Raw genomic sequence first — 23,689 nt, 5'->3', positions numbered from 1 at the left:
TGATTCGTAATAAACCCGTGAAAGTGATAAATGAGATACAATGAATATATGGGACCATATATTTTGAACTGCGGTATTAGATACGTATGATGCACGATCCTCGCAGTAGATAGCGCTATTTAAGCAATAGCGAAAATCAGACCTGAAAAAAATCAGGCCTGTACGGGACTCGAACCACTGACCTCTGCGGTACTAGTGCAGCGCTCTACCAATTGAGCTAACAAGCCAACTGGGAGCAGGCCGTTTAGTTGATTCGTAAGAAACCCGTGAAAGTGATAAATGAGATACAATGAATATATGAAGACCATATATTTTGCACTGCGGTATTAGATACGTATGATGCACGATCCTCGCAGTAGATAGCGCTATTTAAGCAATAGCGAAAATCAGACCTGAAAAAAAAATCAGGCCTGTACGGGACTCGAACCACTGACCTCAGCGATACTAGTGCAGCGCTCTACCAATTGAGCTAACAAGCCAACTGGGAGCAGGCCGTTAAGTTGATTCGTAATAAACCCGTGAAAGTGATAATTGAGATACAATGAATATATGAAGACCATATATTTTGAACTGCGGTATTAGATACGTATGATGCACGATCCTCGCAGTAGATAGCGCTATTTAAGCAATAGCGAAAATCAGACCTGAAAAAAAAAAAAAAATCAGGCCTGTACGGGACTCGAACCATTGTATCTCGAATCATTGTATCTCATTTATCACTTTCACGGGTTTATTACGAATCAACTTAACGGCCTGCTCCCAGTAGGCTTGTTAGCTCAATTGGTAGAGCGCTGCACTAGTATCGCAGAGGTCAGTGGTTCGAGTCCCGTACAGGCCTGATTTTTTTCAGGTCTGATTTTCGCTATTGCTTAAATAGCGCTATCTACTGCGAGGGATCGTGCATCATACGTATCTAATACCGCAGTTCAAAATATATGGTCTTCATATATCCATTGTATCTCATAATATTTCTGATGTTAGAAAAGTTACATACAGATACAGTGCCCATTAAAGCGTTGCTTACACATCTTAAGGTCGGCACACACGAGGGGACTAGTCCCTGCGACTAGTCCGTGCGACTAATCCCGGCGACAAGTCTTTGAAGGGTTTACACGAGGGGACCGGTAGCAGGGATTAGTCCCTTAAGGCGTTCACACGAGGGCACTCAATTGCACAAGAACACAGGAAAATTAAGAGGCAAAAGATATTTCTTAGTCTGGGGCGTTACACGAAAACAATGAAAATTTGGTAACTTTTCATTGTAGCACTATTAAACATCAACGCAAATGAACTACACTTATTCAGTCGGATTATTCATGCTTTTACGTGTTCCGTTTTTGTTTTTTTTTTATTTTTAACAGACATAGAGTCAAATAGGGTAAAAATTACATCAAAACGGCTCTGTATATGTTTATAAAACCAGAAATAGTTTTTTATTCTTCAGTTGTAGAAATCTAGAATTCAAGGAAAATTCATAGAAACTGCAATGTTTACAAATACCGGAAGTCACGCATCATACTGACCCGTGATTGGCTTATTTACCGTTTAGTCGCAGGGACTGGTCGCACAAACAGTTCACACGAAGGGACAAACATTTGTTTCATGCGACCAGTCCCTGTGACTGGTCGCACGAATTCAAACCAGTTTGAATTCGTGCAACCAGTCACAGCCAGTCACAACCAGTCACACTTCGTGTGAACTACACAGAAATGTGTAGTTCACACGAAGGGACTAGTCCCATGAAACTGGTCGCTGGGACTAGTCGCAGGGACTAGTCCCCTCGTGTGTGCCGACCTTTATGTTTCACTGTAACTATCTAGGTCACTTTAGGTACAATTGAATATTTTTATGCAAAGTTTCTACTCACCAATCTGGTAAGAAGTTCAACACTGAACAGGAAATGTTTCTTGATTTGACTTTCCATCTCAGGGTGTTTTCGGCAGATGAAAGGGTGAGACAGCAGGGTCAGAGCCTGGGAACAATAGTGCGAACTTCAGTACAAAAATCTTATTTTTCAGCACTTGTAGTGAAAATTGGACTGGTGTGGAGTTCGTCATACCAATCAGTCATTTATTAAGGACCGTGGAAATTTTGGATTGAGATTCTGAGGCACTAAATGGCGTCCTTGATCTCCCTTGTCCCAAGAATGGAGTTGAGACAGAAAAGCCGAGTGGATTTGGATTTGCTCTCGGCTACCCGGAGTTCAACTCCTTGGCTGCTCTTTGTGTATTGCCAACTTGTCTGCCTCCAGCCAGTTAGGGTTCTTAAACACTGCAATACATTTACTTATTATCTATGTTTCCAGATGGTTTGAATTAATTATTTCTAAATAAATTTGTAAACGTATGGAGACTTGCGAAATTCGTCCTGAGAACTGTTATCATCATTCGATTTGGCCCTGAAACAATAGTACAGATGAAATAACCAAGATCCATTGTTAAACGCACAGATATTTTCTGTGCTACATTAAATTTAGAACTATTAGGTTTGAATACATCTCCTCAATGGAGAATAATTCTTATTTCTAGAGAAACCGCAAATCAAGAATAACAATCATTATGTTAAAAAGTGAAAAAAAAAAAAATTGGAGAGGATCAGGGTCTAGAATGAGAAGTTTCCATGTAATTCAGGTCATCTTGAAGACGTACCAACCTTAGTTAACGCATCTTGTGGATCGTCTCCTTTTGACGTCATAAGGAGCAGGCGCAGTACCAGTGATACATTGATGGGAAAGTTTCCCACAAGCTTTGGGATGTTTGCGGTGATTAGGCGTTGGACTTTACGATAAGGGATTCCGAAAAACACAACATTTCCCACGGGATCAAAGCCTCTTCGACCCGCCCTTCCAGACATCTAAAAGAGACATAGTAGCAACCACAATTCTCTCTTTACTTTGAATCAAAACAATGCCTTTTTTTAAAGAAAAATACAATCAACAGCTGTATACCGTGTTAAATCGACTCATCCATCAATATTTCTGGAAACTTTTAAGTACCTTTGACAAGAAATATTTCGATAAGATCCATGATCTTCGTGATTATCTTGTTTAATGTTAGCACGTTTCATTACTAAACATTCAACTAGTCTGTAAAGTATCTAGCGTCAAATAACCCACCCTCTTTTTATTTATGATAAGTTGACGCCTGATTAAGATGGATACCACTGTGGTACCACTGATCTTATCCACTTTCAATGAAATTCGAAATTGTCCAAGTACCTGTCTGTACTGTAGCGAGGTAAGGAATGGAGAGTCTCCAGCAAACACAACTGTCTTACAAGGCATATGAATACCAAGGGCCAGGGTTCCTGTTGCCGTGACAACCTAAATATGGACAGTAGAACCTTTTTACGTCAACGTCAAGGAAACATCATCGCTTGATTTTAGGACCTAAAGTATTTGTTTAATCATAAAAATCACACAACTGCGTTTATTTTTTTAATGGAGGAAAGAGATCTTGTGAAATCGCCAGCATTTGGACGAATTTTTGAATTTTGACACAACCCAGTAGATCTCCTCATAAACCGTTTGGAAGTTATATTGCCTTTGAAAGTCGGTTTTCGTCCCTATAAAGAAAGCTTACCTGAAGATACCTCTCCCTAAATAGCATTTCCACGACGGATCGCATTTTGTTGTTTAGTCCAGCATGATGGTAGCTAATTCCTCGCTTCAAGCCGCGTTTGAAAGGGTCCCTGCTGCGCTCATTCCATATGCGACTCATTATCTTGTTGAAATCCTAGATGATAAAAATAAAAAATAAAATAGATAAATAAATCGAATTAAAAATAGATGATCAAAGAAAGAGAAAGCTAGTAAATTACCAACATAAGCTCCCGTTTGATACCTAACATACCTCATTTCCAATTCCGTGGGTAAAGGCAAGTGTACATTCAGGTAAAGGCTTGTCTAAATCCTCTCCACCTTGATCTTCTCCTTCCATCTCATCTTGCTCTTCTGTATGGCCACTGAATCCGCAGAGAGAAAATCGGATTTCCAGGCAGAAAATTAAAACTAAAAAAATTTATAGCTATGACAGCTGGGAATTACGGTCATTTCGCCCCATGTTCATTTCGCCCCCAGTCATGCTTAACAAAACTTTTTTTACATGCAGTTCATACTCTACAGGGTTACAGTTTTTGAAATTCAATCGACCATCGATCAACGAGCGCATCAACAACATCGGCATGGCGTCAAGATCACATTTATAAATGGGACGACTATAGCATCGGCTATGCAAATACAATCTTGTAAGCAATATACACTTGACTTGTAACATGGAGCGAAGTAACTTTTGTTTGGAGCGAACTGACTTTTGGTTAGGGCGAATGACTAAGGGCGAAATGACTGTGGGGCGAAGTCAACAGATACCACACCAGGATATAAATGCAATGTCGAGATTCTAGATTGTTAGGTTTATGTCATGAAAGGCATTTCAACAGTAATCTAATAAAGCTAAAATAATGGTTTACGAAAACTCCACCTTTTTCCTTTGCGCTTCTCAGCTTTATCTCTGTTCCTTTTCGCTATCTTTTCAGCTTTAACTTGCTTCCTTTCCAAAAATTTTGCATTTCTCATGCCAAGTCGTGCTTTCAGATCTATTTCTCGTTGTTCAAGTTGAACCGTGAGATCTTCCGCCAGAACTTCGCAGAGCTGACGATCAAAACTGTTTAAAGAAGACGTGAGTATCTTGTTATGGGCATGCGGCTGGAATTATTTTTTTCTCTTGATTTATGGTAACGTATAATCAGTTTCATGGGTGGGACAATAAGGGCAGAGGCCAGGAGCCAGGGGGAGCACTACTCCCCTCCCCAACGGAAATTAGTTTGGGCGGCGATTCGGTATGGATTTTATCGATTGCACTTGCAAACACTGACAGCGGTTAAAAACATTCGTTCTCGTGTTCCATCTATAAATCAATTCATCAAGATCGCGCTGAGCGAAATGTCGTAAGATTTTATTCTCAACTGCATATTTTTATGCATGGCATAAATCGATGACAGAAACACTGGTCACTTTCAGAATAGCTAAGAGATTTGCTTGTGCCAACAAACTATACAGAGGACACTTTGGCAAGTTTGAGGTAGACAATACACGTGAATTGAAGTACGATGAGCCCTACCCTTGCTGGATTGAGGTGGGAGGGGCTTGACCTTCTCCTTTCTTCAGTAATTTTTAAATTATTTTTTTGTAAAGAACCACCTCAGAGTGACTGTTAGCGAGTTGTTGCTGCAAAGTAAGGTTATGCAATATTTCCTTTCTTTTACTTTCATCGTCCCTCGCCCCCGCTCTTTAAACTGCATGCACGCAGTAAACATGTTCGTACCTGAAAACCAGGGCTGGCAACTTATTTTGAGCTCTCAGCTGGTCAACGAGCTTTGTGAAATTATACCGGATGAAATCTGTACCAGATGAAGGCTTTTTCAGCTTGTTCCATTCCTCCTCAGTTGACAACCCCTTTTGAATGTACTCGTCGTTTAACGACCGAATAACGGATTTCACCTGGAGGAGGACATATCACTCTAAACCTACAACCTTTGTGATATTCAGAAAGACTAGAATCTAATCATCTTTCCACGTTTAGTTTAGCATCAGCTGTTTCGCAACATTCTTTAGGCTTTGTCACTTTGCTTAGGAAGCGATGTTTGTACCAGAGCAGAAAAATGGTTTAAAAACTCAAACAACATCTACTTAATTCAGAATATTCCATTTCAAAATCGCAAAACTGCATGCTTGAAACTCAGTAACACTTTACTATATTGTCTACATTTCTATAAATTTCCCTTCCTGTCTGCCTCCCTCCCTCCCCCCTTTCTCTCTCCTTCAATCGCTTTTTCTCTATCTAATCAGTAATAAAACTTGAAATCTGGTAAATAGCAGAGTAAAGTGATTCCTATGATCATAAGCGTTTGTTATTTTACAATATTGTCAGAAATTCTAAATTGAATTCTTCAAATGCCTTCAAACTAGACAAGAGCCTTGGGAATGTCGATAAAAGAAATGGCAGTCTTAATCTGAAACAGTTTGCCAATCCCAAGAAACAAACGCAGGCTGCATTTAAACGCACGGTCGTACGCAAATATTCACAACACTTCCTTTTTTATTATATATACAAAGCTAGAAGATTAAGAGAAATTATTTAAATATTTAAACTAAACGTTTTCGGCTGTTTGCCATCATCAGGGTGATGATCAACCCTGATGAAGGCAAACAGCCGAAAACGTTTGGTTTAAACATTTTAATAATTTTTCTTAATCTTTTAGCCCTGTATATGTAATATCTTTTATTAAGCGAACATTATGGACATCACTTCCTTTTTTGTTACCTTTTCCACCTGCCCTTCATCCGCCCAGGACTTGAATTCTGCTTTTACCTCACTCTCGTATTGCCGAACATGGTCTTTCTGAATAAACTCAGTTTCCAAAAAATATTTCTCTGGAAAAAGTTTCTGCGTGAAAAATTTAAACTAATGACACAATGACTAACCCTTTTGGAGTATCACTGTGGTTTGGGTTAACTGAAAGTTCATGGCGTAAATAACATTTTTCTATTTTGTTTCTTTCATCGAGGGAGTCGTTTGTTTCCCGGATAATCTTTATCAGTGCTCAAAGGCACGTATGATGAAGCGAAGTTAAGGACATTGGAAATGGAATAAGTGAAGTTTCACTCTTTTCCATAGCAATTGCGACTATTATTAATGATGTCATTGCTATTTTATCAAGCTCGTTGCTACAGGCGGTCCTTTGATCGCTTGACTAGATAAATTACCGTCTTGAATGGTATTCATGTACGTCCACATTGGATAAGGAAGTGAATGATTGAGCACTTGGTGTAGCCGCTGAATCGATCGGTTAATTTTAGAGTCTTTTAATCCAGGTTCATCAAATAAATGGCATACAAATATTTTTCTGAAAGTAGAATTACACAATCGAAACTTGCAAACGCGAAGCAAAATAAAGGCAAAATGAAAGTATACAAAGCCCAAATAAACCGAAATATCGAACACTTACAAACAATCTGAGGGTTCCTTCGCAAATTAACTGAAAAATGATCGTCGAAATCCATAGGATGAAAAACGATTCTCATTCACAATCTTCAGAACAAAATCATCATACACCTGGCCGAACAAGATCACTCGCTCGGCCTGGTAACAACTAAGAGTTGTGTCATGTTATAATCATGAAATGTCCGTTTGGAACCTACACTTGTTACATAATGTCTAATGCTGTACAGAATGAGATAAAGCGTTGGTTTACTTATCCGAAAATATGAATTACTTCCTTCTATAAAATAAATGAGAAACTACGAGCGCCCGATCGGTCAAAAACCCATCGTTTATTGCACCGCTACACCAAAAGAATGTCGAAAAATTACCATCTTATTTTAAGTTTATTTTAAGAAGGGTTGAAAAAGGCCAAAACGTTTGTAAATGTTTTAAGTTTACAAACTTTTCCCGTGTTCTCCAAACATCCCGCGTGAGTTATTTTCCGGTAAACCGATAGAGGGTGCTGTCTATTGCATAGCTGAGTTATCTCCTAACCTGTAATGATTCCTTTTCAGGCCAATGCTGAACCATGACGTCATACAGCCGCAAAGTTTCTTGTGGAGTGAGAACCATATCACCAGGCAAAGAATTTTCTCGCAACTTGTTTGAGAAAGCAATTGGTTAATAAACCCACATAGATATCAGCCTCAGGACAAAAGTATGATCTGGTCTTGGCCTAGTTTACTTATTTTCGGTCATCTTCGAAATTAAAGGATAAATCATGCGGCAATAAAGCCTTTAACCTCCTTCGATCACCTGTCCGAGACTATTCGTTTTTAGCTATGACCCAACTTTGTGTTCGTGAAAATTGTTCTTAAGTTGCGATACTCAGTAATACGTGGCACAGCCCAACTCCAACAATGATGTCACTAGCCCCAGTCTCAATTTAACTTAACCTCGCGGCATATTGCTAGTATGAAGACTAACTATATTGTTGAATGTTAAAAATCAGAAAAAAAGGCAATAAATACTTTGATAACTCTATGCTCAGCCATTTTTAGAGTTCTTTCTGCCCTATCACGGAATGATGCTGTTACTATTATTTCCATACCTGTTTGAATCCGAGCTGTGCACATGGGTGAAGTCTGACAAACTCTTCCGTGCCCTTGAGTTCGTAAGTACCTTCATATTCTTGTGACTTACTTGAAAATCCGCCATTACTGGGACTTGGAAGGTATATACTCTTTTCTAGATCTGAGTACCTCTCAGGACAAGTAACTTGAGGAAATGTCAAAAAATTTGATTATTACTAACGGACCTGTCGTTTGTAAGAGTGGATAGGGTTTTGGTATTTTTCCCTCTACTTTTTTAAATTTGTATTGAGCCAAATTAATAAAAGTGGACTTAATTAAGAATTAGAGCCGACCGATTGAAAATAACAAGAAATTTCCTTAAAGCGTAAAAAGATATTAAATAAAATTCAAATGATGAAATAAACATTGTGTGATTCGAGTTTTGTTATTAAGAGCCAAATTCTGCTTTAGCAAGGATAAGTCCGAGTTCCCACTCAGTTCTGGCCAGATATATTCACGATTTGACAATATACATCAGCACAATTCATGGATATGGTTCTGCTACAAAAAAGTTCGGCTTCTGACTTCAAACCAGGACGACTAACCGACTAAGCTGTTGCAAAATGAAATTATCTTACTCAACTGATGAAGAGGCCGATTTTCTCAATTACTTAATTAATGATATTTGTTTAAACTCATGAAAAGCCGACACATTTGAACTGGTTCTTTTTTTTTATCACTTTACCCAGCCTTATTTTGTACGACGTCCTCAGCTTGACATTTTCTAGCTTGTCTTGCTGTTCACGAAAGTCTTGGGAAGCTTGTAACCACCTGTAATAAAAAAAATTCAGGATTGTTTACATGAATTGAGTTAAAAACCAGTTAAGAGTGAACACGTGACATCTTGAACCCAATTTGGCACGCAGAAAAAATCTTGCAGGAATCAGTCAACGTTTAATTGCACAATAATTTCTTACTGCATGAGATCATCTGGATTTCCAATGGTTGCAGAGAGTGCCAGGAAGGGACAACGAATAAGTAAAAGGAGATGCTCCCAGACTTCAGCACCGATCTCTTGACCAAGACAATGAACCTGCGATTACAAGATAAAGGTGAAATTTTATTATGAAGCGAGAAGTGTACTCAACTCAAGATTTCAGCTTCATGCAAAAGATGACTAGATTTCAATGGCGATTAAGCACTGCGAAAAAAGTAAAAAGTTTTAAACCATGTTTTAAACCATGTCTTAAAATGTCTTAAACACGAAGGCGCGCTATATAAGGAAGTCTTCCCTGGGAAGACCTTGGCTCATTTGTCACTCACCTTTGACGTGTGCGGGTCAAATTTAAATGCTGGAAGACGAACAAAAGGAGCTAATGAGATAGCTGTTGTTAACTTCCACCAGCATGGTGGCATGAGGTAACGTGCGAACCACCTACTTCGATCTCAAATTTACCGCCACAAATAAAGACAGTTTCCATTGGAGAAAGGAAATACAAATCTCAAAAATTCTTGTATTGTGATGAAGACATAAAACAATTTTGAAGAATGCGCCCGCTTTTGACTGCTTTGGAGTAGCTGTAGCTCAAGCTGACTTGAATCTAAGAGTTCTACATCACACGACGGTTCATTGACAAATGGTCCAGTGGGACCTAAGGCTCCTTTTATAGCGCGCCTTCGTGTTTAAAATGTTGTGTAAAACGACGACGTTTCGACGTTTTTTTGATGTCATTATCAAGTCAAGTTAAAATACTAAGTGGGCATTTAAGTATTTGAAGAATTCCTTGGAGGTATGAGTACTATAGCAAAGTAAAAAATACTCAAAATGTTTGGGTTTCGCACTCTTATCTTTTTCCACTCGCCATTTTATGACTTCACTTATAAAAACAGCTTCGAGCAATTTTTTCACTTCACCTCATCGAAGATTACGTATCTAACGTTCTTTGTCCAATCCTGTCGACGGGGCGAGAGAAAAAGTATCTCCAAACACTGAGGAACTGTAACAAGGATCTGTCGGGAAAAAAGAAAGAAACAAGTAATTCTGAAATAGAACTTGAACGCAATCAACGTGCCTCAAGAAAACATATATACTGAGTTACTCAGCTTACCTGAGAATTCAACGTATTGAATCGATAATCCCTTGTGAAAACACCATACACTGCTCTACCCTCTGGAAGCTGTTTACGATGAAAGCGAGCGTAAACTGTAGCAACAACTTGATTCACCAAAGCCTAAAAGAGAAATTAAAGCATCAACTTCCGATATTCACGAAAGAAAACTGATTAACTGATGATATCAGTCACTGTAACTGACATCAGATTTTTCCACGACTTACTCCAGGTTAGGGACGTTTAGCCTAAATTTAATTCATCTGCTTTGACCTCCTTTCCCGAAGGTTCTAAAGAAGCCTTGTAAAAAGCCGTAAGATGCGAAGTAACAAAAAAAACAAAAAAAACAAAAAAACAAAAAACAAACAAAACCAATACCATTCCTAAAATTTCATCCATTGTGTAAAATGAACTTATTTGCATTTTTACGATGGCCTGGGCTACCGGTGAAGACAGTCCAATTAGACGAGATGGGGTCATCGAATCAGGCCGAATTAATTTTGGAGGCCTTGAAAACTCACACGTACAGGTTTAGCTGGTATCGTTACCTTCGTTGGGGAAACATAGACCACAACACCATCGTTGTCTTGTCTCAATACTTTCTCCATGCAGTAGTATGAGGCGTAAGTCTTTCCTGACGAGGTGGGTGCCACTACTATTGCTGACTCGTTTTTATCCACAGCGTCAAGAAGTTCACGCTAAGGAGCATTTAGAACAAATGCATGGGCAGATTAAAGAGGGAACTACAACATATGGCTTCTTCCAAATGGGTAAACTCCTTACCCTGGGGGCACTATGATGCATAGTGCTATGAAGGTTAAAGTTCTGAAACCTCCACACCTCCCTTGTTGGGTCCCCCGTAGCTAGTTTGGAGGGATTTTTGAGCCCGGAACTGAAGATCCTTTTCCTACCCCTGTCTCATGTTAGCGTTGGGTTGACCTAATTAAGTTTAAATAATCGAAGGGTGTTTGATAAAGAAAACATAGTTCCCGTATCTCGGAACAAAACCATCGATTTTTCAACTAATTAGTTTTAATTTGCATCTTATAGTAGGTTTTGATTCCCTTCTCTTTTTCTCCTCTGATCACCACTTCGCATAACTCTATGTACATATTCGTGTACAATGAAATGTCAAAATACCTGCCATGTATCTGGAATAAAATGGTCGACCCTGGGGTCGGGGTCAGTTCTTTCGGCTCTTTTCAGCAAATGGCCCATGTGCTCAAGTTGGAATCTTACGCTTGAGGTATGGGCAGATAGCTCTTTAGTCTGAAATAAGAAATTAAACAGTTAAAAGACGAGTATAGGACGATAAACCGTAGGCCCAAAGTCCCCCGCAAAGTGTTACAAATTAACTCAGAATACCCCATAGGAAGAGAGTTGATAACAAACTCTACTGCACTGCACTGTGATGCTGTAGGTATCGAAACATTCATATTTATTCACGTACGCCTCCATTTTAATGAAAAGAAACTTTCTTAGAAGCAGCTTTAGAGAGACAAACGATAACCCTCTGCATCATGTAGCAGTAGGTCTAGAGCGTTAACTAGTAGAACAGTGCACCTCAAGTCATCCACTTCTATGAATTTCTATTTTAAGTCAAGAACATTCCCGAAAAGGATGGCCCTTGATTGTTCATAGCTGCTACAATTAGATCAAAATTTTTCATGGCTATTAAGTAAAAATGGTCTCTTTTGGAATGAGCAGCCAATGAGAAAGGAGGGAAACATACCACTTAATTGGTCTGGATCAATCAGAATCAAAAATGGGAAGAAGAGTTTTCTTCCTCTCCCATTTACTACTTTGTCTAGGAGAGACTGTTTTGATAATATTAAAATATTGTAGAATGTACAGCGAATAGCGACAACAAGAGGAACCAAGTTCCCCAACTATTCGTCTAACCTTTCTCTCACGTTCTTCAGCTCGATCGTAGAACATGGATGCGATATCACTAAATCCTAGCTTCTGCATAAATCCAGACAGTTTCTTTTTGTATTCAACGGTGAGAAGGTCTTTGTAGCCATTTGCCATTTCCTGAACACTTTCCATCAGAAGGACAGGATATTTCAGGTCATTAGATTCAGGATCAAGAGTTCCTTAACAAAAATATGCCGTCATCGTAAACTTTGAGAATTTTTGTAGTAATCCCAATTTTAAAAGCAAGTCTCTATTTTTAACTTGTTTAGTCATCCCTTAACTACGTTACATGATTCGGAGAGGAATACCAATCAATAATGAAAACACTCTACTTGTCCCTTTTTTTTACGCACTTGTTTGTTGCCAGGCTGCCATGTAAGTCTTTGCTTTTTCCATCAGTGCATGAAGACGGAGGTCTGGAGATTTGCAATCTGCGAGGTACTTATCGACCAACTGAAGAACAGTGTCGTGGTTGTCTTTCTTCAGATTGCTAGCAATCTCTTTTTGAAAATGTTGCCACTTTTCTTCATCTTTCTCTTTCAACTGCCCTGTGGAAATTCAAACTAACTTATAGCAGAGTACTCGACATTTCTCGTCTTTTGTTTCGGAACAGCTTCGAAACGACAGAAGAGGACGGGGCGCTTAACCAGAATCTTTGCTACTCTGAGAAAAGTTTTTGTTTACGTCATGTTCGAGCAAGAAGAAGGCCCCAACGTAGAATGAAAAATTCTTTTTACGAACATTAACCTCTACTTGGGAACATAGGTTCGGTGAGTGAAAGACAAACCTTGAATCCTTCGTTCATTTTCTTCAATGATCTGTTTCTTCTTTTTCCCCTAAAAATATATCTTATTAGCATTCTGTTTATGTACCACATGTTGAGAGAGAAGTGTAGCAGACTAGTATTGGCCACCCGCGGGCCGCGAAATAATTGTGCATCATTCAAAAAGAAAAGTACAACAAATGATTCTTGTTGTTGTTATTGTTGTCGTTAGCAGTGGACTCATTCTAACGTACCATCTTTAAATCCTTGTGTTTTCCTTTTTTTTTCCTTGATCCATCTTCGGTGACGGTAATAATTTTTGCATTATCGACGCCACCAACGAGTGAGTTGCCATAAAGTCTATGATAGCGAACATACTTCATCTTGTTTTTAAAATACCATTTTCTCTCTCTTGGATCGGTCGGAGGCTTGTCTGAGTAAAGAAAGGTGTGGAGGCATTTAGCTATGGGTATATCAACCAATCTATTCATGAAACTATAATCATGATAGATTCCATTTTTTACCTTTAAACTGTCGTTTCGTCCTTTCAAAATCATCGGTTAGTGGCTTAAGAGTATGCCAGTAGTAGCGTTCGTCAAATTCCTTACCACTGTTGAATACTTCATTTTCAGCCTCATCTCTGAGATAAGAAAAATAAACAAACCACCATGTAGAGAGTATTTTTGGATACATTACAGCAAATATGCTATTTTGAAAGATCTTAACGTTGCTGCACATTTTACCCAGCCAAGGCGTTCATTCTTGATCTGATTTCCCCAGCATACTCATTTACAAGAGCACTGTCCACTTCAAGGAGCTTCCTGAGATGTAAGCAAGCATCGTCGTCTGAATTGCCCTCTGAAACAAACAAGGTTGAAATTTAACGGCTAACAAGACCGCTTGTCGAGGCAGTTTCTAATAAACCAAGCAAAGGTTTAATTAACGAATTCCAATACCCGTCTTTCAACCGAATGAGCTCATGATAAGCTCAATTATATTCAACCGTTTTTCACTTGTTATACTGTGAGCTTTCCTGTTGCATAAAAAGTATGTTAACAGCCGAATAAACTCATGATGAGCTTAATTCTATTCCTCCATTTTTATTTTTTACAATTAGCTTTCCTGTTGCCGAAAAAGTATATCAACAAAATAAATTGGCAAAGATTTTAGCAATGTCGTCTAAAGGTAACTGAATTAAAAAACAAAATATTTGTACGTGATTGCAATGATTAGAATGCACAAAAAGCTGCCGTAGCATATTTTGATAGATTGTCACCAACCTTCTACGTGGTGAAGGCCAGTAGCAATCCCGTCAAACATAGGGAAAAACTGAGATTCGAGCAAATTTGAATGACGTGTTCCATTTGCAAGCGTAACAACTTTCCTCCACGCACACTCTGCCTCTCCTATCACATCCTCGGGCAGACCTAGTTCTAAAACATTTGGGGAAATATTAACAAACCAAAAAAAAATTCATACATATGCAAAGACCGAAAATTTTGCAAACACTTCGTAAATACACTGTTTAGCCACATCCTGTGAGTCCAAGTTATGTTTGCCACCTAGTTTTACCTGGAGGCTTAACCAGTCGTAACAAAGTGTTTGTCTTCTTTGAAATAGGAGTTTAAATTAGTCCGTAATACATGGCTTTTCACGCAGTTAAAAGGTGCAAACGATTCCGCCTTTTTATTAACCATCTGAAACTTACAGTAATGAGGTGGTGCTAGACACTGAATGAGCAAGAAGTACTTTGAAGTAGCAGTTACTTATTTTAATTAACTTTCAGATATACTGATCATACATATATAGCTAACAATAAAGCAAAGAAGCAAGACTGAAAACAAATACAGAAAAGGGAAAAACAAATAAAAAGATTCAGGGTTTCCATAAGCCCTTGTTTTGACTTTTCTTAGTCTAAATATTTGAGTAAACCTTTTCCACAAACCTTCGGATTGTTTGGACGTTTGTTTCGCAAGACAAAAGAAGAAAACATGAACCAAGCGTCCGTCCACTAAGTCTGCTACTGAAGACATGTCCAATGAAATCTTAACACTCTCGTCTCGGCGTGCGTCTTCCAAAGCGAGTTGCATCAGCTTTAGAATCTGCCATAAACCTGTATGAATCTGAGGCGTATGATGGGAAAGAATTGCTATTAAGAATTCTCACACGATATGCCCGCCCTAAAAGCCCCAGGACCGTTTCTCGAAGGTTCTGGTAACTTGACGGGCCCGTAAAACTGTTCTGTTTTCTTTCAAGATGAGGTGTTTAAAAGTTTTGAAAATTGACAATTAAAATATCAACTGAAGCAAGAAAGTTGACTAGCTAGGTAACCAGAACCTAAATAGTTCTTTATCCTTTAGAGTTTGCTTGTTTTTAGACTATAGCATCTGACCCGTTATGTTACCAGCAGGAGCCCGGTTCTCGTGGGGCCCGGTAACTTAACGGGCCCGCAAAGCTGTTCTGTTTTCATTCATGAAGGGGGTTTCAAAAGTTACAATTAAAACAGCAGGTGAAAGGAGTTTACTATATGCGATTCCTTTCTTGAGTCTTTTGGAGTTAACAGTTTCGAAAGCCCTTCGCCCAATGCTCAGTTCTAGTGTACTTTATTTTCTTTATAGGAAATAACAAGTTGGTAGAGGGCTTCATTGGATTTATATTAATAGTGCAGGGTGTAATAAGTTCCCCAATAGATTTCTGGAAAATTCAATGTCTATTCCGGTCAGTCATGGACGAATTTCTGATCTAACAAGGGCTAGAACTTCTTATTCAAACTGTAAAACCAGTTTAAAAGTATGCAATGACTAACAATTCGTACTTATAAAAGTATTCTTACTTTTCAATTATTACTAACCTCGTCGAAGGGAAAAACTTTGCCATCGTTCTCCTCGCAGAATTCATTTAGCAAGGTCCTTTTTATACTATGTGCTCTGTATTTCAGTGAAAGTTTCTTTAGCAGTGCAGCATGAAGGAGGAAAAGTTTTACCCTGTCTTGGGCAATCTTTAGAGTTTCCTGTATGTTAGTGTAAATAGAAAAACACTTCACCATTTCGGCTACTCTTTCCACATTGCTTGGAAATTTTTGACGTTTTTAGCGAGAAGAAGGGTACCAACCTCACAAGTGTTATCGTCGTTAAGGAGTTTACGGAGGACTTGCGCACAAGTAAGGACTGTGGCAAGCTCTCGGCAGCCGCCTTGTGGTGGAGATTGAAGAGCGGCCCTAATTTCTGATTTAACATCAATCTGTAATGCACCAATCAATCGAAATGTTTCACAGAACAGATCACATCGAGCCAAACTTCAAATGAAGTTCTCTTTTCAATCACACATACCTGATTCTCTTGAAACGATACCGGAAAACTGAGATTTTCCTGAGTGAATTGACGATTGCAATATGTCATCAAAATTTGCCATGTTTCAAACATTGGCCCTCCATGCTGAAAACAAAAAGATATGCACCTGAGGGTGATTTTCAGTTGGGTGATATTCATGCGTTTTTATGAATTTATGATAGTAATCATAGTTTAATGTCTTTACGTGGGGCATGGTTACCCATCCTTCCCGAGGCAGAGGCTCATGAATGAAACGCAAGACAACAACCCACCCATCCCACCCCAGGGCAGGACATCCATCACACAGTAATCTCGTGCGTGGGATATTAACGTCTCCTACCCCTAACCCTGCAGGAGACGGGACCTCCATTTATTCGTCCTTATCCGAGAAGACTAGAATATCTAAACCATTTCTTGATGTTACAGAAAGGCAGCATATTCTTCTCAATTACTTTACGACCTTGAGTGTTGGTCCGGCCAGGGCTCGAACCCTCGACTTCCCGCACATCAGTCCAGCGCTCTATCCATTGAGCTAACCGGGAGGCGGTTTATTTAACGTAGTCGAATTTAACGTAGGCGAATTTAACGTTGTGACATATTTCAAACCATGAAATTGACTCATCTTTCAGCTTTCTTGTAGAATTATAATCTTATAATTTTCCTATTTTTTTTTTCAAAGAACCGGGGGTAGAAGACGGACTTCAGTGACGTTTTATTCCAGTTTTTCTCCAGGTATGGTCGATGATACTCACGTAATACTTTATAGAAAGCATGTGTATACGATTACCTTCATGACGTATGTCCTATGTATTGACGTGGACTCGACGAAGTATCCCATAACTTTTGTCGCAGTCATCTCAATGCCTGACATGAAAACACAATTCAGTCTTTGTCCAAGAGAATGTAACAGAAGGCAGCGGAAGAAATACTCCACTGCCACGTCCAGCTTTTTGGTCTCTCTGGTCTCTTTCCACGGAATGTTTTCTGCGTCAGTTAGCATCAGAAATGCGGGCGTACTGTTATCAATGTAGTCTAACCAGCCCTCTTGCCAAAAATTTGCTATTGATGTGACAACAGTGAAGCGTGTATTGTTTTGAAGGTGAAGAATTAGAGCTTGTCGTGCCAGTAACATGGACGGTCGACTTTTCCAAATGATCTCCAAATCTTGCAAGAAGATGATACGGAAAACACCACCTAGGTGTGCAAGAAACGGGTGGTTAGGTGATTTCAATACAAATTAGTAGAGACAGCCTGAGCACGATTGTATTTGCTGGATTAGTAATTTTACAGGTATCTCGAAACGAACTCAAATAAAATCAACTTTTTTGCATTGGTCCTTCACAGTAAGTGAGACAAATAACAGAAGAGAAACCTGCATTGCAGCTTCACTTTATGCGTTGTAGTCTCTTTCCCATGGCTGCTGAATTTAGGTAACGTTCATGCATCCAAATATCCCTGGTGCATGTCATACTTCCGATAGTATACTTGGAGACATTGTCATTGGCTCACTTTTACCATTTCAGAGACCTTTTACACTCATCCAACTACAACCTGGGTACCATCTCTCTTTACGTTGCGTTGACGAGTGGTTATCATTTCGTTGATATTTATCTATTATGCTATTCACAATTAGATTCCGTGTTGTTGTGGGTCTGTTTGGTGATAAATCACAGATGAAATCAAAATGTGGTTATAACAAAAAAGTGGCACTTAAGGCGCAGCTTGGTGAGTGTCTGATGTTCTTACCACATTATGACGTCTCCTGTGATCGTTAACTATACAGACCAATGGTAAAGTAGCATCTATTTGTTTTATACGAGAAAACAGCAAAATGTTGTTGATGGTGACGTCACCCACGTGTCTGTTATTTACTAGATAATAATTGAGGACCAATCAAACTTCGTCTTGGATTCAGCTTATCATTCAATCTCGTTCCCAGACCTTTTCCGTCAAATTTTTCCCACCCCCAATTAAGGAAAAAGGCCCTAAGGACGAGGAACCTTATCATATAACGTACCGTGGCTCAAGTTGTAACTGTTTCTATTAATGTACTATTAATCTGCGCTGACCTTTATCGGTAAAGTACTGAAGAAAGCGTTCCAGGAGATAGGTGAGATGGAGAAACTGTCCGCCATGTTGCCAGTCTAAACTATTCTCGCAAAGAAGCTCCAACAGCAAAGAGTCCCCATCAATAAGAAAAATCTCTGCATCAACAAAATCTGTCAGGATGTTGATGTATCTGTTAAGTGAGGAAAATATTTTTAAAAAACTGTGATTCAGACTTTCGTTTCCTGAAAAATGATGTTCATATTTTTTGACGAACAAAATATCTTATCTCTTTGACTCCTTACCCTCGCTTCACATAGAAGTGGCAAATTATCAATCTTAATATGACAGAGCACATGATCTATACACGAAAATTTAAGGTTCTTTTTCTCAAGCACCAAATAATTTTTGAAAAAATCTTTCATTTAATTTCTACGTCATTATAATAAAGTCGAAAATGTTCAAGGAAAGTCACTGATTCGGTCAAGTATCACTCGCAGGCTGTGACGCCTAGGTTAGAGTTAATCAACAAAAATTGTTGAGAAAAAAATTAAGGAACTACCTGTGCCATACTTACTGTGGCCTAACTCTGTGACCGTAAAATTTATTACTGACACGGTCAATAATCCTTTTCACTTTAAGTCGCGGTTTAGGATTATTTTGATCTTCGTTGTTTTCTTCCCACGTTGACAGTTCTAGGGCTGCAACTATACCAATAAAAATCTATTCAGTGACCTTTCCTATATTGACTAAATTCAAGATGTTGCAGAGCTTGTATTGTTAGCGGGAGTAGCTGACTAGCTGGAGGGGAAGGGGGCTGTCGGTGACTCCACTCCCCTCGGTGAGTTTTTTTTTAGTATGAAAGTCTTAAATGTCACTTTTATTAGAACACGGTATGAGTGCCCGCAGAACAGCCAGACAGGCACCCTGGGTGTGACACGGTGATTCTCTTTCCACTTTGAAAAACGTTAGCTACGTACGCCTCTAATGCTGAAACTCATTAATATTCTCCGCTTATTTTGTACCTAGTCCTATAATGTGTAAGAAGCAATTCTGCCAGTCTAGGGCCATAGAGAGTTATATGGCGTCACGGCTCAATTTTAAAAAACTCAGGCTAGCCCCACATTTTAGTTCTGCATTTTTGTCTCTGATATTTATGGCCCTTAGGACCCAGTTCAATAACGAGGTAGCACTAACTCTCATTCAAAAATGAAGCTTCTTCATTTTTCAGTTCCTCGTCCTCTTCATCACTCTCCTTGTCTTCACCTCCGAGTTGAATCTCTGCGTCTTCTCGATCCACTATCAAAAGAAGAAGAAAAAGTAATAATTGTTCGAGCCATTGAGTACCTATTGCTGTTTCCATTCGAATTAAACCACCCAAAATTTCGGCTTCACCACGGATCGTAAATTCTCGAAAAAACGGCGGGCTCTTTCCAAATACTTCACGATGTCGGATCGAGTATCATCATATTTCAAAATGGCCGCCTTCTTCGAACTGCAAATATTTCTATTTGGTACAATTTACGGATTTACTTCACTCCTAATGATGCAGACTTAAAATATTCTCTGTGTTTTGTGACTGAAAAAATCATAATTTTTATAACGGTTTTCAGGGGCATGAACGGTACCAGACTCTAAAACCAATAATATTTACATATCTTTCAGCACTTTGACCTAAATTAAGTTTTCTTACAAAGTTCCTCACCATCGTCGTCTTCGTCTTCGCTATTTTCTGAGTCAAGTATGGAAAAATCAGAGTCAGAATCAGAGGTGAGATAGCGTTCGTTATCTCCTTCGGCCATTCTGAAAAGGAAAGCTGAGAATCGGTTAATTAATTTCTCAGGAACTCTAAAACATATTGCACGATAGAACATTTACTTTATGAATCGTGCTCATTTAACGTTACGTAATCTTCTTCGTCGTATTGTAGGTTTTGGTTATTGCGTAACGTCTTAGGATAATTTGAAGGTTTGTTTTCGTTTCGTCTGCAAAATAATTGTAAATTTTTTTTTGTTTTTAGTGTAAGTCGTTCAGGTTTATTCGAAGTCATGGTCGAATTTATTCGAGTTCGTTCAAGATTAGTTCGTTCGAGATCGGTCATTTTGTGCTCAACTGAAATTTGTTATTCGTACTTAGGTCGAGTTAATAATAAAATGTTCAACTAGTGAACACATATCTCTTGATCATTCGTTGATTAGTCTTTAAAGGCCTAGAAAGGAAGCCTTAACCCTCAAACTCTCCAAGATCTGACTGTTAATTCTCCCCTCTAGCTGCTACACATTTCCTTGTAAAATAGTAACGAGAATTTGATGTTCAATCAAGGTAACACCTACCACCTGATAAGTTTGAGTATTCTCACTACCTGTTTACTGATAATGTATGGATATTATAGGGAGAAGTTACAGTTTATCACTGCTGGGAGTCAAAGAGGTAATTGGTCATAGAGAGCTTTCCGGAGGGTCCCAATAAAAAAGATGGGGGGGAGGTCACGTTGACGGTTGACGGTTATAGTAAGCCCTTTTGACTGTTGACGGTTAGATTTAGGTCATTTGACGGTTGACGGTTAATGTTTTGGAACTTCGTTCTTAAAAGTGAACTAATCGCGCGAGTTTGGCTGTAATTTTTCATAATTACGCGTTTGTAAAGAACTGTTAATTCATAATTAACAATTATTCGCTGAAGGCGAGGTGAATATTCGAGGGGATTATTCGACAATATTCACCGAACCTGAGGCGAATAATTGTTTTAGTATAATTTCAGAGTTGAACAACAGAGAAATTTCTAAAATCATAACATTTTAGTAACATTTATTAACAGTTTATTTTTAACATTTTATATAAACCGCGTGGAGCGTTTATATAGCGTCATATAAGGAACCGCTCGACCAATCAGATTGCTGGAAAGTCTTTGCTCAGCTCTGAACTTATACTAACACATTTTATAAATAAATAACTAACGTTTTCCGACACCGGAAGTGTTTCCACACCGGAAGTCAGTTCTGTCGCTAAACAGTTTTACTCGCGATTAGAAGTGAAAGGACTTACTTAAATATATTTTTTGCGACATATCAAAACTTATTCCTAAACAACGGAACTTGACCCAAATTAAAGTAATCGTTTGCTTCTTAATCAAGGATATCTGAGACATTTGACGGCTAACATTGGCTGGCTTATTTGACGACTGGCGGTAAGAATATTGCGTTCTTGACGGTTGACGGATAATATTTTGGCCATTTGACGGTTGACAGTTAACCCCATTGCGACCCTCTTTGAAGATCGAGTGTCGTAGAAAAAAAAATAAAGTTATAACGACGGCCATTTAAAAGAAAGGAAAATACCTCCAAGAGGCAAGGAGAGCTCAAAGTAACAAAATAATGAATGGACTGGAGACAGAGCGAAGAAAGGCGAAACAAATGCTTTCGATATAATTGGAAATTACTCTAAATAGACAGATGACACTGGATGCAGACACCAGACCAAACTAACGATACTTTTTTCGAACGAACGAATTACACGAAACATCTCTTTTTAAAATGTGTAGCCAGTATACTTGGCAAGGCGAGGGCTATCTTTAAAATAGAGAACGGGAAGAATAGGGAATAGAGATTGGGGAATGGGGAATGAGAAAATCTTTAAAATGTGGAATCTTTAAAAGGGAGAATCCTTAAAACGGGAAATCTCTAAAATGCAAGGGCGATTTGAAAAGAGAAATGAATAAACAAACATATTCGCCTGTTGCCACCCAAAGCGTTTGCCACGAAAAACACGATAGGGCACCAGGTACACTCGTGATTTTCTATGGAACAAGGAAATGCAATTTGGACAATCTCATATTTAAAACTCAAGTCACGACGAACGTGAACTAGCGGCATGTAATTTACCCGTGAATTTGTGTAGACCAAATAAAAAGCAGTGTAGACGATAATTTATTCCAATTTTTCAAAGCGATATGGATTTCAGTTTATTTTCATTTTCCACTGGTGTCCTTATAAATATTCAATTAAGTAGTTGACTTTCAACCTATATTTTTCTTAAAAGAAGTCTAATATGATGTGCTAAAGAATTCGTATTTTGATGTTTCGCCGTAAATTTTTCTCCGACTGAAAATACCCGCCAATCTCTATATCATTAAACGAGCATGGAGCGGTTCACGACATCTGCCGAAAGCACTTGTATGTGAGAACTGATTTCTCTTTCCATTTCGACATTGGGAGCAGTTTTTATCGCGTTGCCAGTAATTTTTATCCAAAATCAGAAAGAAGAAAGGTTTCGAATTACTTCACAACAATTTCTCGCTTCTGGCCTTACATTATTATAATAAACAGACGAAAGCAAGAAACAGTGCCGTAGATTCATTTGATAACATAGTCGAAACTTGTTTTATTTGTCTGAGATGGTGGCTGACGTACGCGTGTTGTTTATCGCCGACATGCTGAAAGACCTCTATGAGACCAAGCTAGACCAAAGGGTTTGTACAGGCTAATCTTTTTTTTACCATGTAGTAAGCTTTTGTTTTAAAGTCAAAAAAGATAGCCCTATAACAAATGGAACACGAGTCTTATAAATCATTGCAGAGCTTACCTTGAAAAACGTTTCGTCGACGACGGATTGTGCAATATTGGATTTGGATTCGTGAACAGTTAAGTTTGGGGGTTTTTCTTTGTGAAATGCTCCTTTCCTTGTAGAAATGACAAGACCGAAGATACTTTAAAGATTTCTTTACAAAGCGACGTAACACGTTTGGTGTTTGTCAGGAGAATAGGTCAAATGCGATTAGCTAATATTGTAAGGGCTTGATTTCTAAGAAATTGAGCTGGTCAACTTCCGGTTTTGAGATCACGTCGATTGTTGTGTGACGCACGATCACGCAAGGCGAGTCTATAGGGGGTTGTCCCTGGATGTGTGGCTTAAAATAGCTAATTGCTCTGACTAATCCAAGAGAATCAACATGTGGAGTTCTCGTGACTTTCTACAGAATTTAAGAAAGTAATATGTTCTTTTGGAGGGAATTTTCAGATAGATTCTAAGGCCATTTTGTGGGGTAAATCAGCCTACTCAAACCAGTCTCCCCTGGCACTAAGTAGGTCGTCGCCAAGGTATCTCTTCAGAAGGAGGGGTATGCATACTTTAGCAATGTTTTTACGAAATTTTATCAATGCGTGACCATTAGTGAACGCCCTGCGTGTGAATTTCTTTTGCAGTTCAAGAAAGAATAACGAAATTAAACGAGTACAAGATAATTTTCGCATTGCCACCTATTATCGTTGCTAATGTTCCTATGGCCTACTCAACGGAGTGGGCATGAGGATAGGATTCTGAGACGGCTTGCACCTCAAACCAGTCTCCCCTAGGAGTAAGAAATACGTCGTTTGTTCTTGCCAGACAGCTTATTTGCAACGGGAACGGAACACGGCATTGTCTTTCCATATAGCTTTCAGGTTATTGGCGAATGCACTGTTTAAACAGACGCCAAT

General features: G+C 38.8%; 1 protein-coding gene across 12 annotated transcripts in view; it reads right to left on the bottom strand.

Moving 5' to 3' along the window:
* Positions 1–23,689, bottom strand: part of LOC111329334 (putative ATP-dependent RNA helicase DDX60) — a 48,644-nt gene that overhangs the window by 5,641 nt on the left and 19,314 nt on the right. For 3 of the 12 annotated variants that reach the window (XM_088742282.1, XM_088742280.1, XM_088742283.1), the window contains 32 exons: positions 19,910–20,019; positions 19,414–19,515; positions 18,794–18,923; positions 18,240–18,409; positions 16,958–17,364; positions 16,171–16,275; positions 15,953–16,081; positions 15,693–15,851; positions 14,787–14,964; positions 14,122–14,274; positions 13,585–13,699; positions 13,366–13,481; positions 13,096–13,274; positions 12,866–12,914; positions 12,432–12,626; positions 12,064–12,257; positions 11,302–11,430; positions 10,710–10,859; positions 10,162–10,284; positions 9,968–10,063; positions 9,031–9,146; positions 8,799–8,884; positions 8,092–8,258; positions 7,536–7,640; positions 6,321–6,443; positions 5,322–5,497; positions 4,479–4,661; positions 3,852–3,963; positions 3,582–3,734; positions 3,218–3,322; positions 2,653–2,853; positions 1,868–1,972 (listed from right to left, as the gene is read on the bottom strand). In XM_088742282.1, the coding sequence (XP_088598408.1) occupies positions 1,868–1,972; positions 2,653–2,853; positions 3,218–3,322; positions 3,582–3,734; positions 3,852–3,963; positions 4,479–4,661; positions 5,322–5,497; positions 6,321–6,443; positions 7,536–7,640; positions 8,092–8,258; positions 8,799–8,884; positions 9,031–9,146; positions 9,968–10,063; positions 10,162–10,284; positions 10,710–10,859; positions 11,302–11,430; positions 12,064–12,257; positions 12,432–12,626; positions 12,866–12,914; positions 13,096–13,274; positions 13,366–13,481; positions 13,585–13,699; positions 14,122–14,274; positions 14,787–14,964; positions 15,693–15,851; positions 15,953–16,081; positions 16,171–16,275; positions 16,958–17,364; positions 18,240–18,409; positions 18,794–18,923; positions 19,414–19,515; positions 19,910–20,018 (4,620 nt within the window). In that variant the 5' untranslated portion in view covers position 20,019. Of the gene's footprint in view, positions 1–1,867; positions 1,973–2,652; positions 2,854–3,217; positions 3,323–3,581; positions 3,735–3,851; positions 3,964–4,478; positions 4,662–5,321; positions 5,498–6,320; positions 6,444–7,535; positions 7,641–8,091; positions 8,259–8,798; positions 8,885–9,030; positions 9,147–9,967; positions 10,064–10,161; positions 10,285–10,709; positions 10,860–11,301; positions 11,431–12,063; positions 12,258–12,431; positions 12,627–12,865; positions 12,915–13,095; positions 13,275–13,365; positions 13,482–13,584; positions 13,700–14,121; positions 14,275–14,786; positions 14,965–15,692; positions 15,852–15,952; positions 16,082–16,170; positions 16,276–16,957; positions 17,365–18,239; positions 18,410–18,793; positions 18,924–19,413; positions 19,516–19,909; positions 20,033–22,796; positions 23,016–23,689 lie in introns of those variants that run through there. The other 9 variants (XM_088742289.1, XM_088742286.1, XM_088742281.1 and 6 more) reach the window with 7 other exon arrangements.

Source organism: Stylophora pistillata, chromosome 13 (genome assembly GCF_964205215.1).
Source record: "Stylophora pistillata chromosome 13, jaStyPist1.2, whole genome shotgun sequence".
NCBI lineage: Eukaryota > Metazoa > Cnidaria > Anthozoa > Scleractinia > Pocilloporidae > Stylophora > Stylophora pistillata.
The sequence above is the reverse complement of the archived record's forward strand: the minus strand, read 5'-3'. Positions and strand labels throughout refer to the sequence as shown.